This window comes from Strix uralensis, chromosome 5, assembly GCF_047716275.1.
Source record: "Strix uralensis isolate ZFMK-TIS-50842 chromosome 5, bStrUra1, whole genome shotgun sequence".
Classification (NCBI taxonomy): Eukaryota; Metazoa; Chordata; class Aves; order Strigiformes; family Strigidae; genus Strix; species Strix uralensis.
Genome location: NC_133976.1, coordinates 82,309,464 through 82,327,704, shown reverse-complemented (window position 1 = coordinate 82,327,704; position 18,241 = coordinate 82,309,464). Strand labels below are relative to the sequence as shown.

Below are 18,241 nucleotides of genomic sequence, written 5' to 3'. Positions count from 1 at the left end.
TCTTTATCTTGACTTTTTAATGTTGAAGCATTAGTCTTGCTCACATGTTGATAATGTTACATGTATTGGTCCAACATCATGTTTCACCTAACATCAGGCCTAGTCTAAAATTTAAGAGATTAGTTTAAACTAGATGACAAAATTCCCTGTGTCACTAACAGGTGGAAACAATCACCTTCCCAAGGCAATTCAGCCCATCCTACAATAGGTGTCCTGGATTCTTGGACTGACCTATTCTTTGAAGTCATCCACCTCTCTCCATCACCTAGAAAAACAAGACTTCACCAAACAGCTAAACCAAATTAAGACTCTACTGTTGCCAAGAAGGGGCAGGTTTAGTTTCCCTCTCTTCTTCCCTGCTTTTCTCTCCTCTGACCCTGATTCTGCTTCTTTCCCTACTTGTACCTATCCCCAAATCCGCACCCTCCAACTTGATCTCTATCCCCTTGCCCAGTCAAAAGTAAGCTGATTTCATCTTACCATTCTAAGCCCCCAAAGTCTGCCAACTTGTCACTGAAAATGTTGTCATTCACTTCATCTGGTTTTGACCACACATAAAACTGGATGAGTCAATGAGGACAGACTGAAAATGGTATTGGAGACCCCTTAAGTGATATCTGAGAAAAGAAGTCTACTGTAAAAGCCTAGTGAACAGAGAATTCATCAGCAGAATAATATCCTTTGCTCTGCCAGAGTCTTTGAAGAATACCTGGTTCTGCTGATTTCTCATGTGGAGTTATCAAAGCTTGTCTGTAGACCTTCACAACCCAGCAAAAGAGATAAGCCCCATGCTCATGCAGAAGCTGAAATCTGTGAACCCACCAATTCAGCACTACTTCCAAGGGTTCAATTCTCAATCCCAGCTCTTGTTTAAGTGTTCACCCCAAAATACAGACAGGATCTCTGTTCAGAACAGAGGTGATAACAAAACCCCTTTCCCTTACCACCTGTCCTCATTGCATGCATAGGTCTTGCAGACATGACTGGAGATGATGCAAAGCGGGCTCCTCCAGGCATGTAATTCTCACTGCTGCAATACCAAGGCTTCCTCACTTTGGTATTTGTGAAAACCTTTAAACCCATTTCCTGTGGGAGAGAAACCAAACATGGGTTTTTGTCACTGATTCCTGTTGAGGTTTCCACAGCAGACCTAAGGTTGGTATTTTACTGCCTCAAAAGGAGAAGCTGTTACTGTCTGTGGATTGGACCTTGAGATGATCCCCCCAGCCTTGAGTCTGGGTGTCTGGGTGGCTCAGAGATCAAAGAATAGATCCATTCTGTTTCTGGTTTCTGTTTCTAGGGCACTGATTCCTGTCCAATTCCAGCCTAGGGGTCAGGATGAGCCAGGGAGTAGATATAGAGTTTTCTCTCCGGAAGGAAATGTCTGTGGCTATGATGCAGCTCAAGGACATATTGATTTATTTGGGGTAACTGTAATGGTACAGGATTATTTACCTCCCATTAGAACCTTATTTCAAGTGAACCTCAAAGCTTTTACTATAAGAAGAAAACTTCGAGACTGATCCCTTTTCCACTAAGTGGGGAGCAAAGCTGGCAAGACAGTTGAAGTTTATGACCCTCACTGAATTTTCTTCTGGATAAAAATTAGTGTCAGATCATTCAGATTCACCTTCCCTTCCCTTGTTACATTCCATTATGCCACAGAAGGCTTAAGCATTCTCAGTTCTTCTCCCACTCCACTCCCTAACCATGCAAGAGGGCTATACCTTTAGGATGCTGTAAGTGTCCTCTTCGTTCACCTCCACTACTGGAGAATAGGTGATCCCATCCACAACTATCTTCTTCAAGGGGATGCAATTCTCCAGGGGCTCCTCTGAGACCATGTCTGGACCATAGTTATAGCCATGCAATTCCTTCACTGGCAGCAAGCTATACACCTAAGCAGAAAGAGCCAGGGTATTTAGCATTTTCAGTGTCCACTGTCACAAAACACAACTGAGGGAATTGGATGCAAGTACCACAACAGTCCCAGCACCTGCACATACATCCACATTGCCATGGTTCTCCCTGTGGTAGGCGCAATGGGAATTTGGGAGTCAAAAGAGATCCAAATTTGGAGACACTGCCTCTTTTGTTATGGACAGCATGTTACTCTGGTTATTATGGCTCAAATCTATAAAAAATGACACTGGCCAGCCAATCTGCAGTACTTTGTCCCTACTCAAAGATCATTGTTTGCTGCCTGGCATGAGGGGAATAAACTGACACTTCCAGATGTTACTCCAAGAAAATTAATCCATGGCTGGAGAGAATAACTGAAAAATGATCATCAAACACACAACAGTGTTTTGGCTATGGCCAAAAGAAGCAGTCCATTTAAAAGCTGCCATCCCTACAGTCATACAAAACCCCTAAGAAACAGCTGCTGCCCAGTTCTCATCTTTTTGCACACTGGAGGAAGACGAGAAACAGCACAGGGCAAGGCAGCTTTCCTGTGTCAGCACTGACAAATAGGACCATTCACTGTTTCTACTCCAGCACTGGGCTGAACTTGCTCTGACCAGGCTCCGACTTGCTCCACAGACTAAGCACTTACAGAGCTGGGTGACAGGTCAGCTTCTGACTTCATGAGGAGAACACTCTTGTCCACAGCACGGACAGCGCAGAGGGAGTTCGGGGAGGCTCTGAACAGCAAGTGAACATCAGAGGAAGGCAGTCCTTCAGAAGCAGAAAAGTTCAAGTCCACCTGTAGCCACAGGAAAAGCTACGTCACAGATGCCCTACCCTTGCAGGACTTCTCCATCCAGTTAAGCACATCAGTTCCAACCTTAGAAAGCCCATGCGTGCATGCACACACACACACACACACACACACTCCCTCTGTGCTACTGCAGAGCTGGGCTTCCTTCCTGCAGTGCCAGAAGAATCAGCACTAACAGTTCTTGGCAGCTTCAAGCATCACAATTGTTCATAAAACTTTTAAGGCAGTTTTGCGTTTTATGGCCTCTGTGAATGTGATGAGATAATCCCACACAGTGGCTAGATCTGTTCAGGCAGCTGAGCATGGTCTTGAACCAAGTCCAGTCTCTGTACTGCAGATGTTGTATGTGGAGAGAAAACAGGCTTGCAAAGACCTTGCTTAGCAGATTCTTTGGTAACATGAGAAGCAGTGATGCCCTGGAGCTATACTGCAGTATCTACTGGCTGGTAATGATTCTGAAGAACTGGCCTGTTGGTTGAGGCCTGCCAGACTTGTGTGTCTTCCCCAAAACCTAACTCACAACTCAAACGACCCCCTACTGACCTCTGCCCTGGAAGTTCTTGCTAGCAGAATTTGTCATCACCATCTCACATGATTTTGTAATAAGATGGCTGACCTGCATAAATCTTCCCTCTCCTCAGCAGTATAAACCCTCCCCTAACATGCAATGATCAAAGCATCCTCAGAGCAAACATGTTGCCTGACAAAGCAGCATCAGCTGCCAGTTTCCCTCATGTCCCAACCAGACCACAGCAAGCCTTCTGCTGACACCCACCCACCTCTTCCAGGGTGGACTCCTCATCTTGAGATTGCACAAACAATAATCTTGAGGAAATGGCAGAACAAGGGCTGTAGCAAACTTGCTACTAGGAAATCTGTCTAGCATAGAGAAACCCCAAAGTCTGTCCTACCCCTTCTAACAACAGCTTTGAAATCAGGACACTTTCAGAGAGGAAAGCTGTATCTAAGCATGTTGTAAATCACTCGGCACTTGGCTTGCACCCAGACAATGCAGTGAATAGTCTGATCTTTAATATATGAATAAAATTCAGATGACCAAGCTCCTACAGTGACATGAGTCTCAAGAACTCATTTAGCTTGTGTTTTAGCAGGACAAGGGACTGTCTTTAGCAGTGTTCTGTCTATTCTGAAGTCCCAATGGGAATTTTTGAGGTTGTTCTCTTCTTAGGGCAGCTCATATATCAATCTGCTCTTCTGTATATGTGGAGCTATAAGAGAACAATGGTCCAACGCTCACAGAAGGAAGGCTATTTTTCTGCACTCTTTCAGTCTCACCATTGCTGTTGAAGCACCACTGTGCATTGCACAGCAGGTTCAGGCAAGGTTTATCTACATCCACAACAGAAACCAAATGACAGGATAAGATATACGGAAGTTGAAAGATCTGACAAGTATTAACTTTTCCCACTCGACTGGGGCTGTGTGTGTTTTATTTTTGCTCTGTGACCCCAGAAGCAGCCACCTCATTGCTGGAGTGAGTTTGAGAAGTGAAATACATGTGTTGCAGTATGACCTAAGACATGAGGCCCCCCCTTTTTCTTACCCAGGACCACCTGTGAGATCAGTGGCTGTGGCTAGTTGCTAAGAGGACTTTTATCAGTGTACACCCTGCTAGCACCTTTTTTCCAACAGTTGATCTCCTCCAAGCTAGCACAAACCAGTAAGCAGTGAAGCTACCTAGAACAATTAATAGGTGGCTTGTCCAGTGTTAGTAAATCTAAAGAAATTAACTTAACCAGGCTAAACCTAAATAAATGAGTTTGACCACGGTGCAGTCTGATGGCTGCTCCCTAAAGAAGTGGACACTTACCTTATTCTTGAAACACTTTTCTGCATTGAACTTGGTCGTATCAGCGATCACCTCCCTGCTGGGGGCAGTGGTATAGACAAGCACTTGGGCCACTGGAGCAATATCAGCTTGTACAGGCAGCTGTAGCAAGAAGACCCCATTGGCTAGCAAACAAAAAAAAAGAGAAAAAAGTTAAGGTACAGGAAACTTGCTCTTGGAGCAGCCAAAATTCTAGGCTTGACTTCATGCTGAACTTCATTCTAGCCATGACGAAACTCCAGGCATCCGAGGGGGATGAACTGGTGCTCACAAAGATGCATAAGTCTCACTGTCTGACTGAAAAGGCCTGTTTCAAGTCCTCTTTTCCAGTGCATAAGCATGATGAATTTTAGTTCAGCTTCTAAAAACAGATCATCAGTCTGTGTCTCCTAGGAGCACTGGAGCCCCAGAAATGCAGTGTCAGAAGAAAGACAGCTGGCACAGGGGATTAGAGCAAATCTGTGCAAAGTCTAAATAGAGGCAGAGAAAAGAAAGTTCAAACTCTTCCCATATCTTAGGGAACATGAAGATGTGGATCCCTGCATTTATATGGAAGCAGCTTGTATGTCTGCCACAGTTCCCTACCCTCCCAGGACAGAGACAATGTGGTAGTGGAGAGGAACTCACCACTTTCTTGGTCCAAATCCAGAATGTGGGTGCCCGCTTGCTTAATGATTCCCTTGGCCATCACCTGAATGGAAGGAGGAAGCCTGCTGTGATTGAGGTTATGCATGAGCCAAACCTTAAAGAGGGGGAACCTGAGGAGAGCAACTGAGCTGTGTGTCTGCTGAGCTGCTCACACCCTGCTCAGCTGCTCTCTGCCTCCCTGTAGCAGGGGGCCCTGGGACATCCTTACTCTTCCGTTCTTAACCCAAACCCTCCTTTTTGTGGGAAAAGAACATATGAAGGATGATGGGAAAGTATTTAAAGCCTGATGCCACAAACCACAATTTCCATCTCCAGCCCCTCTACAATTACCAGTGACAACCTCACTGTATGGCAGGTGCAAGCTTACCAGGTAGTAAAGGACGATTTTCTTCTGCTCTCCTATGGCCTCTGGAGTAAAGATATAGTGTACGCGGACCTCTGTGGAGGAGCCACAGGTCAGTGTTTCAGCCTTGGGCTCAATTTTGAGGAAGCTCTTACTAGGAGAGTAAAAGCGCTTTAGATGGAGATAGCCTTCTTCATAATATGGAACAACCCAGGCACGGTCATAGCAGTAGGGGTGTACTTTATGTGTTGCCTGGAAAAGGAGGAAATACACACATAGATCCTCAAATGCAGCTGGCTGAACTGGAGCCAAAAATTCATGGCCTAGTATTAAAGGTTTGGTATTCATTGTATTTAAGCAACAAGGTAATATACAAGAAAAAAAACAAACACATGAGGAAGATGCAAGACAGGGTGGTGGTATCCTTAGCAAATCACTGGGAATGATCTCACTCCCAGAGAAGCTGGTGTTTGTCTCAAACAAGCTGAATCATATCAGTTGTTTGTTTACTATCAGTATCACCTCAAGGGCTCTTTACCCCAACACCTTGCCCTCTCTAATATCCTGTTAGTTTAAAGAGAAAAGAAGCTGATTTTCATTTTTCTTCTCATTAATTGGCACTGGAGAAGGGATAGTGCTGTTCAGTTTGGAGATTACCAGTGCCAAGATCAGGTTAAGGATGCTATAGAAAAGGAAGAAGAGTCTCCACCTGAGAATTCAAAACCTGAATTGAATAGAAGTTTAGGAGAGTTCAGATCTTCTTAAAAATGAGAGCAAGGGGAAGATATTTCACATTTAGAAGGGTGCTACTTCAGCATTTCATGTCCTCACATGCCCTTACTTCCTTATCTTTCTCACTATACTTGGGAATTCTTGCCTTTTCTTTACCCTGCAAAATTCTGAAAACTTCAAGCACCTAGTGGTAACTTCTGGATAATTTTTAATGGTTTTAATCTGTGACAAAAGAATTATAGGGAGAAGAGCAAATATAATTCTAGACAATCTGCCCTATTCCAGGGTGAGATATTATGAAATGTGCATATTACATGCTTCATTTTCCACTAACAAAAGGATGCTTAGCAGCACTTATTTTTCCCAGATAAACAAATTCCATACCAGGGAGAGAATTTCTGTGAATGGTTCATACTCTTTCTCTTTATAGCAGGAAAAAGAGAAAAAAAAAAAAAAAGAGAAAAATAAGGACAACCACTTAGAAACTCAGAATGCCAAATTAAACCCTGAGACATGCAGATTGCCTCAACTGATCACAAAGGATATTGAGATGAGATACTTGGGAAATCATTTACTTGAAAAGACAGTGAAGCACTAGCAGCACTCCACCACGGGAGTTAGACCCACCCTTGAAACAGACTTGTCTAGGTAGGGCTGGTGATTCCTTGGAGCAGAATGGACTATTATGATTTCTTGATGTTCCTTCTAACCCTACATTGCTATTGCCAAGCAGAAATCAAACACTTACAAGGTAAGCACAATTGTGACACGACAACCTGGTTTGTTGTACAATTACTTCCACCACAATGGTGTCAAGCTTGGCACAACCAACCAGGAAGAAGTAGCTAAAGTGCTTTTGCATATATAGTAGAAACTTCAGAGGTACTCCCCTCCCAGCCCTGTGGATCACTTCATCACCTCCTCTTGCCTGCAGGACTCACCCTAATTCCAACAGAATCGAAGTACAACGTGGAAGTGTTCAGAGCAAACCGTGCCCTGCCCTCTTCATCTGTTGTGTAGTTGGTTGTCTGACCTCCTTGGAAAGAAATCCTCACAACTTCATTGGCAATTGGAGCACCAGACCCATCCACTAGTTTCACCTGGAAGAGGAAAAACAGTATAGGAGAGGAATGCCTGTCACCTGAACAGACTGACAGACCACCAAGATAAGGATGTTGGGCTCATGTCAGACAAGGAAGCCTTCACTGCACTTTACATGTGCATCACCTATCTCTGAAAGAGAGAGCTGCAAACTTTCTGAATCTTATTTCTTTGGACCTTTCTTATCTCCACCTCCGGGTCAGAGGATTGGATGTGGACATTGACATGCACTCACACCCCTTAGGCCTCGTATTAAACAGGTGACTGGAAAAGCAGAATTTTACTTGACTGGCAGAAGCAGAAGGACAGAGGGGTGAGCAGAATGAGGGCTCTCAGCTGCTGTTTCCCAGTTTGAGAGCCTGCAGAGGAGAGGAGGCTCATGGGGATTAGGAGCACTGAGGTCCAGCATCTTTGCAGAGGGAGGGCGTGTATCTGTCCAGGAGGTTCAGTAGCATGATTGTTTGGTGCTCATGGCATTCCATTCTCATGGTTTCCCTACCTGCCCAAAGAAGGGGATTCCAGGTTTGTAGTGGGAGTCTGATTGCTCAAAGGTGATTTTGCTAATGGTGGTTGTGATCTCAGAGAAGCTTGTTCCAGTCAACTCCACTCCTGCAGGAAGAATAGTGAAGAATTAATTTGCCTCTGCCTGACTAGAATTGCTTTTATTCCAGACCAACCCTCTCTTGCTGAACAAGCTTGTTGATGCTCCTGGCCTCCAGGTAGGAAAACTTTAGGATTTCAGAAAAGCAAGATTCTGCTTTTCTCCCTCATTCCTACTTGGCAGGCCCCTCTGTTGATCTCTCCTGGGCTTATTACACAGCTCTTTGGTCCAGATGTTTCCTACCTGTCTCCTCCTCTTTAATCTTAGCCTCCACGTGGAGCTTATTCTCATATCCACTTCTCTTGAGCTGGAATAACTTGGTCTTTACTGTTTCAGAAATGCAGCCATAGTTGTCTGTCTGTTGGAGGAAAACAGAAGACCATTATAGTCTAATTATATAATGTTTATCCAACTTAATGAATCCATAACTGTGCATTGCTCTGAACTGGAAGAGAAGCCCATAACTTCACAGATCATGCCCTCTGTTGTTTTTATCAAAACTGGAAAACCGCATAAATAACTTGGCTAGGAGCATTTTGAAGTACTTGCAGCAACATCAGAGCAAAGAGTTTGCAACCTAGAAGATTTTTGTGAATGTGTGTGTGAAGCTTGAAACTGCAAACACTTGATACAGAAGCACAGGGAATTATTCAAATGTACGCCACACAGGAAACGTTTGCCAGGCATCAGGCACATTAGAATATAGCTGCTGACTTACTTAAAATGCACAAGCCATATGAGTGATACATAAACCAAAGCCTGTGTATGTGTAGAAAGAAGATGACAGCTGGAAAAGTATTTCCAAAGCTTGCCACCTCTCTTCAGCATCTTCATGTATGAGGCAGGTCTCCACAGAAAAGGGAAGAGATGCCTGAAACAGAGCTTAGCACCGCAGTGTTCATGTTTTCTTTTAACATGGATAACAGCAGTGGCAGAGGCAATTCTGGGGATCACACTGTAGCAGACCCCAAGGACCATAAGAATATCTTCTGCTTGCTTTCTTGTCCTGGCATATTTCCACAATTGCTATTACCTCAGCTTCTGTCAATTAAGTTAGTACAGTTGCACCCATCAATGCTCAAACACTATTCAGTTTTGCACTTGTAGACTTGAGTCTGAAGAGTGAAAAAAGTGGGGTTTTTTTTCTGTCTGTCTTAACCACTGCTGCTAAACTCATATTCCTTTCCTTCTTGCTCAAACTGCATCACCCCTCCCCTGGTTTCTGCTCCTTTCCTGCTTCCAACTCCACCTTCTGATCCCACACACTGTCTCCAGTGTAAGCCAACCCCAACTCTGCTCTCATCACTTGTGCCTTTTCTATCTCACTTCTCTTACACTGTCTACACTCCATCTGACCTTTTTTAGGTCTCTTCCATGTCTTCCTTCTCCATCAGCTTCTTGCGTTTACACACATCTTTCTTACTGCACAGACCTTCCCCTTATTTTAATCTTTCACATTTCATCTTGCACCCAATCTTCTCTCCTTCGGGCTTCCTTAAAATACATGGGAGTCTCTTCCCTCTTCACACTGTGCTTGTACATACTCAGAGCAAGCCTGTGCCTACAAGGCATGCTCAATAAACCACACTTTCTCCTATCACTCTACCCACAAGAGTAATCATGACTCACCTGTCCAGAGAATTCATCACACACTGCTCTAGCCTCTTCACCATAGCAGGTGGTGGCTGCATGTTCAAACTTCCGGCAGACACGGAAGCTCACGAGGCCAGGAACAGGCTTCCCGAATGTGTATCTACCAGCAGGAAGGATTGAAAGAAAAAGAGAGCCATTAGGAATGTAAGAGGGATGGAGAAAAATTACTAGCTCACCCCTGCTGAAGCCAGGACTCTTCCCTAGAGCTGCCTCCAGGATACAGCAGGGTCATCACAGGAAATAAAAAGCAGAAAGAAATTTGGTAACATTTTAGGATCAAACTTGGCAATGGGGCAGGAGCACTGAATCTTATAGTCCTGACTGCATTCCTGGGAATAACACACAAGTCTTCAGTCTTCATTTACCCTAACGCTGATTTAGTTGAGAGTACCCCTCATCTTGGAGAACATGTTGCAAGTATCTACCCCACCACCCAATTCTGATGGAACTGCTTTGTGTATGTATGTGCACTGGGTTTTTTGTCTTGTTCTTCAGCCCAGCTGTGGCTCTCCCTGCAGGATGCTTGAACATTGTTATGCGGCATCGATTGAGGTGGCCCGAAGGAAAAAGGGCAGATGTGTCATTTACAGTTTCCTCTTGGCAATGACAAGTAGAAGCCACAGTTAAAACATCATTCCCAGGTAAACTAAATTGAAGACCTCTTCCCTAGCACTGTAGCTGGTCTGAAATCCTATAACTCAAAAAATATGCAAAAAAACCACCCTACCAAAAAAACAGAAGAATAGTACGTTTCTACATGTTACATACAAAGTGCCCCAAGCAATAATTGTTGCCTTTTGTCTAATGGTAGATGTAGTCTGTTTGGTGCTGGGACACCAAAATGATTGAGAAATACAGTGAAGTATCATATCTCAGTCTCCCAAAGGGACTTTCAGCTGAAGAAAAACCTGAAACCCAGAAGGATTTGAAAGAATGACACTCACAAACCACAAACTGTCACCGTCAGCTTCTCATCAAGAATGGTGATCACCTTGGGCATTTTCACTGTTACTTCGAATTTTGGCAGCACTGCAGCAGAACCAAAGGAAAACAGTTTATGTGGTAGGAAGTAACATAAGAATGAGACATGAAGGCTGCTCAAAGGCTATTCTTATAAATGACTTGAAACCCTTTTGCACCTAAATGGTCACATATTAGAGGCTTCTGCCACCTGCACATCCCATTGAAGTCAGTGAAAACCACAGGCACACAGCCGACCACTGTGCCAGGTAAGAAGGCAGGATTATTACACTGGCTATTAAAATACAGCAGCTTCTTAGATCACACATGGGTTATCAGTCCCACAGCAGTAGGATACAGTAAAACAGAGAGTTAAGTCCAGAGAGGTCTCCCACAGTCATACAGAGCTGGGACTGCAGCCTGGTCTCTGCATTTCCAAAGCATGTAGATTTTACCAATTTGCAAAAAAGGGAGACCCCATAGCTTCCCATCACTTCCAAACCCAGCTGCAGGAGGGGAAGCGGGTGGTGGCTGTCTTGGGAGAACAAGGAAGGACTCAGGGCACAGGGCACAAGAACAGTCTTGCAGTTGAAAGAGGTCAAAGGACTTCCAGACTCATCTTCTGGGACTCCTCTCTGCTGCATGAGCCAGATCACGTCAGACCACGTAACAAGGGCTGCAGCTGCCTTGCTGGGCTGGGAAGCTGTGTTGGTTGTGATCGTGTGCAGGTGTGTATTGGGATACCATTTTCTAGCCAAGTAGATGGAACTGGCACAGGGGTGAGAGCAGCAGAGAGAGGTTAAGGCACTAAGTCACCTGTCAAGTGTCATGCTAGTTACAGGCTTAGCATGTGGGGAAGGAAAAGTAAGATCTGAATTTACAGACAGCCCCAGCCTACACCAAAAGGTCAGGACTTTGGGCCTTAGGCAGGGGACCCCCAGACTCATGGCATGACACTTGACAGGTATGTAGCCAATTGGAGATGAGGCTGTGGCTGAAATCACCATTGAAAGGTGGTGAGGCTCGTGGTTGCCAGCACAGACTGATCCAAGCACATTACTCCTCCTGATGGGAGCCCTGCTGAGGTGGGCAGTCAGAAGAGCTGCACTGCATGGCCTGGGGCTCAAGGAGGTGTGGAGACAGGCGGCTCAAGACCTTCAGTCTTCACTCCTCAGAAAGGGATGATGCTTGGGAGGGAGAGGACACGGAGACATTTTTACAGCCATGCCGGACATCCTGGTCAGATCTACCACCCTGCTCTATTAAGCTTTCATTCCTCACAGGACAGCGACAGTTACCATACTCCTCCACAGAGAAACGATGCCGAACTGTCTTCCCAGAGGCCTGCTGTGCCACCACTGCGTAGGTCCCTTGCATAGGCTCAGAGGTGAGGCTGAAGGACAGCTGGATTAATCCCCTCTTTAACTCTGCCTTTGTCCACTGGTACAGACGGTTTCTCTTTGGGTCCTACAGATAATGTGATCACAGGGAGATTGTGAGAACAGTGGGAGTCTGCGATGAGAACTAAAAATCACTAGCAAAAGCAGTGAGGGGAGGCCCAGCCCCAGTGTCTCAGGAGACTGCAGAGCAGGAGCAGGGGGCACTAGGAGAGTTGTGTGGGGAGCCCAGGGCTGGACAATAGAAGGAGCTGTAACCTGGGCCCATAGTACATGGTTGCCATCATATGAATTAAAGCTCTGTATATTTGAATTAATGATATGGACCTGCTTAATACATAAAATAGACAAGAATCATCTTGAGGTGACTGGTAGTTATTCTGGCCAGGTTGAGGTGCAATAGATGTGAACATGAATGCTTGTACATACCTCGATATACACCAGCGGCAACTAGAAAAAGAACGGAAACAGCATATTTAGACAGAGTGCAAGCAACACAGCCAAAACACCAGGGCTATGACCACATTTCAGGGAACAAGCTGATCACACCATAGGATAAGGAAAAAAGTTCCTGGTAGGGAGCAACAGAGCATTTTGAGGTACATCAAGAGGAGGGGAAATTCTTTGTCTCAGGCAGAAAAGTCAGCTGAAATGACTAACTCTGGATGATCTGCAAGACTAGCAAGAGCAGGTGTACACTGTGATAATGGCAGATTTCCTCACTGCTGAGGTGTTTATACCAGCACCGTTCGTTTGCAGCTTGTCAAGCTTTTCCAAGAGTGCAGAAGGCAGCCTTATGCAGAAATTTGGAGAACAGACCCTGTTAACAAGACCTGAGGTAACCCAGGAATTGCACAATTATCTCAGTGTACTGAGAGCTCTCCCCAAAAGACATTTCTTTCCTCCCTTTCCCCACGTAGATGACTTAAGGCCAAATAACTAATGAAAAGGAGGTATCATACTTACCACCTCATTCAAGGGACGGAAGTCTTTATCCAGAGAAACAATTCTGAACAGAACTGATGGAGAAAGGCAGACAGTGAGGTTCCACAGTGCAATCACCAACCAGAAAACATCAGTTGCAAAAAGCTGTTCTCTTCTAAAAAAATTCTATGCACTAAAAAGTTAAGTCATGCTAGAAGGTTACCCATGTAAGCAAATACACGAATAAGAGGATGTTAAGGGCAAATCCATGGCAGTGTGAACATCTTACTCATCATGGGCATCAGAATCTCACTAATTGGGACAAAAGTTAAATTTAAGTTGCCTTTGTCTACTTTGCAAGGATACATTTTTACATTGTAATTCACATGGGTCTTCTAATTTTGTTGTAACTAGACTGGCTTCTTAGGAAGGTTGAATGCAGGCAAATTATTTCAGCACTTGGCTGCAAGTCTGTGTTGGCTCTGGATGGATAGAGAACTCAGTGCCTCTTTTAGGACATTCATTCCTGTCCAGGCCAAATTTAGGAGATCAATGGCCCAGAAGAAATAAATGGCTTATATAGTTGTCTCTGTCTTCATTGAGCAAAATCAGCTGCCACTTTGAAAGCTATTTCATTACTTAGTCTGAATTTTGGCCCTTTTCTCTATAGGGCAAATATCCAGTCTTTCTCTGATTTTAATGCGGACCCTAACTGCATGGACCACAACAACAGAGCCCACAGTGACAGAGGGAGTGTGTGCAGGTGCTCCAGACACATGCGTGTATCTTAAGGTTCCCCAGGTTGTTCCTACATGGAGCATGAAAAACATAACCCTCAGCCATGAGCTGCAGTTCTGACCCCACTGAAAGCAGTCAACATCTGGCCAACATTTGCATTTGAAGAAAAAATTCGTACTAAAACTGTTGGACTGAGTTTTAGTATGAATTTTTTCTTCAAATACAAATCTCCACCCCTTCCCCAGTACCTGTCTGTCCTGGCTTGTAGATGGGTTTGTCTGTCTGGACGAAGACCAAGCTCTCAGAATTCTTGACCAGCAGCGACTTGCGGCTCCTGAACTGCAGTGTCGCCCCCTTCACCATCACAGTGATAAACGTGACTGGGGACGTGCTATTTGATTTTGGAAGCTGGAGAGTAAGAAGACAACTATGTTAGGGACCACCTTTAAAGACTTCCTGAACTGAACTGGCCTTCTTGAAATAAGAGATGTAATATAATCCTGATGGACCCAACACAGAGGTGAGGGGAACTTTAATCAGGAACAAGAGACTGATCTTTACTTGTCCCATATTCCTACTCATTCCTACTGCTGTGCAGTGATTGTGCAAGTATTGTGTAGCAAAGGAACTCCCAGCTCTGTCACTCAATTTTAAGAAATTCTTATCACCCTGACCAAAACCTTTCTGTATTTTTCCTTTTGAAATTCACAGGGGCAATGGAATGATCCCCCTTCTCTTTCAGATAACATCCCTGGTCCTTGCAGAACTTTTCCAAACCAGACATGCCAGATCACTATACATTTCTCTCCAAGTGACAAAATTCAATCTTCAGCCTACATCTGACAAACCCAGACATAGATGACAACCTGTTCAGTGTCCAGTTCTTCAACCTTCAGGTCAAAGACATAATCTATGCTCTGAGCCAGATGACCAACTTTCCTAGTTGCCTATGACTTCTTATAGTCCCTGGGGCTATTAGTTACATTAAGCTATGAATTTCCCCCTTCACTCTCCTTTTCAGACATAACCACAGGCCTATGTTCTTACATAAATTCAGAGTACTATATCCACAAGGCAAAAAGCATCTGATGTCCAAAATCTCTACACCAATTTGAAGACACTCAAGTGACAATCTGTGGCTGTTGAAGGATGATGTGAAGAGCCATTTGAAGAAGCTGTTCACCAAATGGCCATCAGGAGTATCAATACTAAAACAACTTCTTTCTCCTGGCCTCTCCTCCTCCTGTCCTAGAGAGGGGCTGGTTTTCCAGGACTCAGTGTTTCCCATTCAAGCAGCATGCTAAGGAGATCTCAGCAGTGAGAAGGTGTTGAGGACAGACATGAATATACCTTTGGCCAAGAGGAAAGTAAATACCTACACAGTGTTACTCTGGTCATTACTACTCAGTGCCCTTACAGTTTATCCCAGGCAAAAGGGATCACCCCAAAGGATGGGTACTCACAGAGAAAGGGATGCAGGTGAACACATCCTTCTCGGACACCACGTCATCAATCAAGCTCCTGTTTTCCCCTTGATACTCGAGTGTGGCACTCAGCGTCACAGACTCGTTCAGGTGGGTCAGCTGAACACAGACTTTCTCAGGAGAATCGGTGTGTATCAGAAAGGGCAGTAGCACCATATACTGCCTAGGAAGAGAGGAGAAGGACAGGTCAGAAGATCAGGAACATGTAACAGGAGCTGTACAGAAAGAACAAATAAACCAATCAGTTGATGACTACTGCCTTCACTGTACAGGGAGAGAGGTGCCTTTTCTAGGAGTGTAACCAGACTTCCAGCATGTCTGTAACAGCAGGAGAGGGCAGTCTCAAAAGTAAAATACAGCAGGAAATCCTCAATGCATATGTCTGGAAGGGATATGTTTTTCTAGGTTTTGGCACAACAGCAGCACTTCGTCCTGGGACTCTGAATAACGTCTGTGAGGAAAAGTTAGCTGTCACCTTTGCTAGACGCTGTTAGTAGGATTCAGGAGTCACACAGGTGCCGGTACCCAGTGAATAAACGCCACTGACTACACGCTGCAAACTGTCTATAGCACTAGTGTCATTCCTCGCAGAGACGCAAAGCTGCCACAGAGTGGTGCCAGATCTTAAGCAAAAACACTGGAGTAAATTTCAGGTTTTCAGGGAATCAAGCCCCTCTGTCTCAGCCCAAGCAGGGGGTCCCTGCTCAGCCCTACGCAGCCTCCTTCCCAGCGGAGCGACTTACCAGTGGTGTTCTGGTGCCCAGCACCGCAACTGGGAATCAAACCTGATCGGTCTAACGGCAACAGCGCTCCCTTTTGGGTGGGTGAGGACTGGCCTCTGACAGGCATCCCCAGAGCAGCGAGCAGCTGGCAGAAGAGCCCTTGACACCTCAGCAGTAAGGCAGGGTATTCCCTTTAGGGTTAGGAGAGGCTCTGACACCTTTATGTCCATCAGTTGGTCTGCAGGGAGAAAGCCCTGGCCCCTCAGATCCCATCCCTTCTGTCTGCTTACCCTGCATTTGACAAAAGCGCTGCAGCACAGCCTCGCTTTGCTGGGGAGGAAAAGATGTTGCCAAAAAGCCAAAGGAAAAGAAGTCTCGGGGGTGTCACGACCCCTCGTGTGCTACTCCTGCTATACAGGCACACAACACACACGCCCCTCGCATACGAACAGAGCAAAAGGGGATGAAGAAGGGATGCAGCAAAATACACCCTCACAGACCTTAAAAGTCACAGTCTTACAGTGCCACATAACCCTGGGTGTGAAGGGAATTTTCATTCCATTGGCTGAGCTGAAAAATGTGAATTAAAAAATAAAGCCATTTCTAGTCATGCCAGATCTGTTATTTGTTCCTTTTTTTTTTTGTCATTATCAACCACAAAACCACTCCCATTTCCTGGGCATTTTAACCTGGGAGTAGGGTAGTCAACCCAAAATGAAACCTTTCATTGGCTTTTTCAAAAAGGTCTGTCTCTTAAGAAAAACTGAATGTGTAAACAGTTATAAAAAGTTGCCTTTCAAAAGAACCAATTTTGTGCTGAAAATTTTGTTGACATTTTGTCAACTCACTGAAGCAGCAAAAAGTATTCTCATAGACCTTTCCCTCTTTTTTCCTTTTTTTTTCCTTATATTTTTTTTCCTGAGGTTTTACTGATATCTCAGTTCCACAGACTGTTTCAGGTCTCCCTGAAGCACTAGAGTTGCTGCTTGTAGAAGACACTTTACCCAGCCCTGGTATTTTATCTTTATTCCTGGGTGAAAGAAAGTAGGCAGAAGATAAGAGACAAAGCAACAGACACAGGAACACAACCCAGGTCTCCTGCCTGCCCAGAGACCCCCCTGCATAGCTTACGGCTCTGTGGTGGGCGAGGTGTCTCCAGGAAGGAAGAAGAGGAGGAGGAGGAAGATGTTTGGTTTGATGAGCAGCCCGTCCTTCCCCATGGTGCAGAGCAGGTCGTGGTGAGTCAAGCAGACACCCAGCCTGGTCCGGTGCTGCTTTGTACTCCCCCTCTGCCCTCCGAGTCCACCCCTTTATACTCCTCTCTGCAAACAGCCCAGGGGCTGGAGGAGATAAGGGCTGGGGGCCAGGGCCCATCAGGAAACAGAGAGGCGGTAAGGAGGAGCTGGAACCAGCAGCTCTGAGTCTGGGCAGAAGGCCAGGCGCTGAGGGGGAGAGGAAGGGGAGGGTGTCCAGCAGGCTGGAGCTGTCTCTCTTTTGGGGCAGGGCAGCAGGCAACAGAGGAAGAAAGGTGGTGGCGAAAGAAAAGGGCTAACAGCAGAAGTTAAGGGGAAGGCCTCCATTTCTGGCAGGGCTCCCTGTATGGAGCTGGCCACGGCCCTGGTCATGGAGGCTGCTGGAAGAGCAGCAGTTTGATTTCCTTCAAACTGGGAGCACGAGTTTGAGCTAGGGTTTGGGAAACAAGAGTGGGTGTGCCTAACCCCCCACTTCTGAACCCCAGGGTCTGAGAACAAGGAATGCAAACTCTGAAAACCTTCACCCTCCACCCACTCTGTTCTCTTGTTCTCTCCATTCCTGGTCCCACCCAGGGCTAATGCCAGGAAAAGGGGCCAGAGAGTGCCTAGACAATCAAGTCGTCTAAGATAATCTGGCCTTCACCCTGACAGAAACAGGGACAGTGACATGATGGGAAGCTGCCAAAAGTTCAACCCGTTAACAGCATGTAACACATTAACCGGCTCCCCAGAGCAGCAGCTGCCCTCACACAGCAGAACAGATGTGGCCTGGGTCTTGTTTTGCCTGTACTGGTTCTTGTTCCAGGTCAAGTTATTGGCACATCTAGATCAAATTATTGCTGTTTGATGGAGTCCTTCCTGGTTTCATCATGTAAAAATCCACATAATATGCTGTGATGGACAATGTTGTCTCATGAGGGAAATTTCTTTCTGACCACTGTCTTTACTGTCTTTACCTTGGTCTGAAGCAGGAGGATCAATAGCTCTGGTAATTATTACCCTTGCAAGTGACAGTAGAATATCTTTCTTACTTATAGTCCTAACTCCAAATAATGGAGATCTATGTTAGAGGATATAAAGCATAATTTTCAGATTAAAAAGGGTGCAGGATAAA

The 18,241-nt window shown here is 45.3% G+C and overlaps 1 protein-coding gene across 1 annotated transcript in view; it reads right to left on the bottom strand.

The window, feature by feature from the left end:
- The window catches only part of LOC141944801 (alpha-2-macroglobulin-like), a 32,031-nt gene extending 14,532 nt beyond the window's left edge, over nt 1-17,499 (bottom strand). Inside the window, 19 exon segments of the mRNA XM_074871982.1 lie at nt 945-1,086; nt 1,728-1,898; nt 2,558-2,707; nt 4,554-4,696; nt 5,199-5,262; nt 5,587-5,814; nt 7,236-7,394; nt 7,895-8,004; nt 8,240-8,354; nt 9,626-9,749; nt 10,594-10,678; nt 11,908-12,076; nt 12,436-12,456; nt 12,973-13,025; nt 13,917-14,076; nt 15,132-15,315; nt 17,006-17,142; nt 17,145-17,268; nt 17,270-17,499. Of these exon segments, the coding sequence (XP_074728083.1) occupies nt 945-1,086; nt 1,728-1,898; nt 2,558-2,707; nt 4,554-4,696; nt 5,199-5,262; nt 5,587-5,814; nt 7,236-7,394; nt 7,895-8,004; nt 8,240-8,354; nt 9,626-9,749; nt 10,594-10,678; nt 11,908-12,076; nt 12,436-12,456; nt 12,973-13,025; nt 13,917-14,076; nt 15,132-15,315; nt 17,006-17,142; nt 17,145-17,268; nt 17,270-17,499 (2,569 nt within the window).
- Between the last annotated feature and the right edge of the window lie 742 nt (nt 17,500-18,241).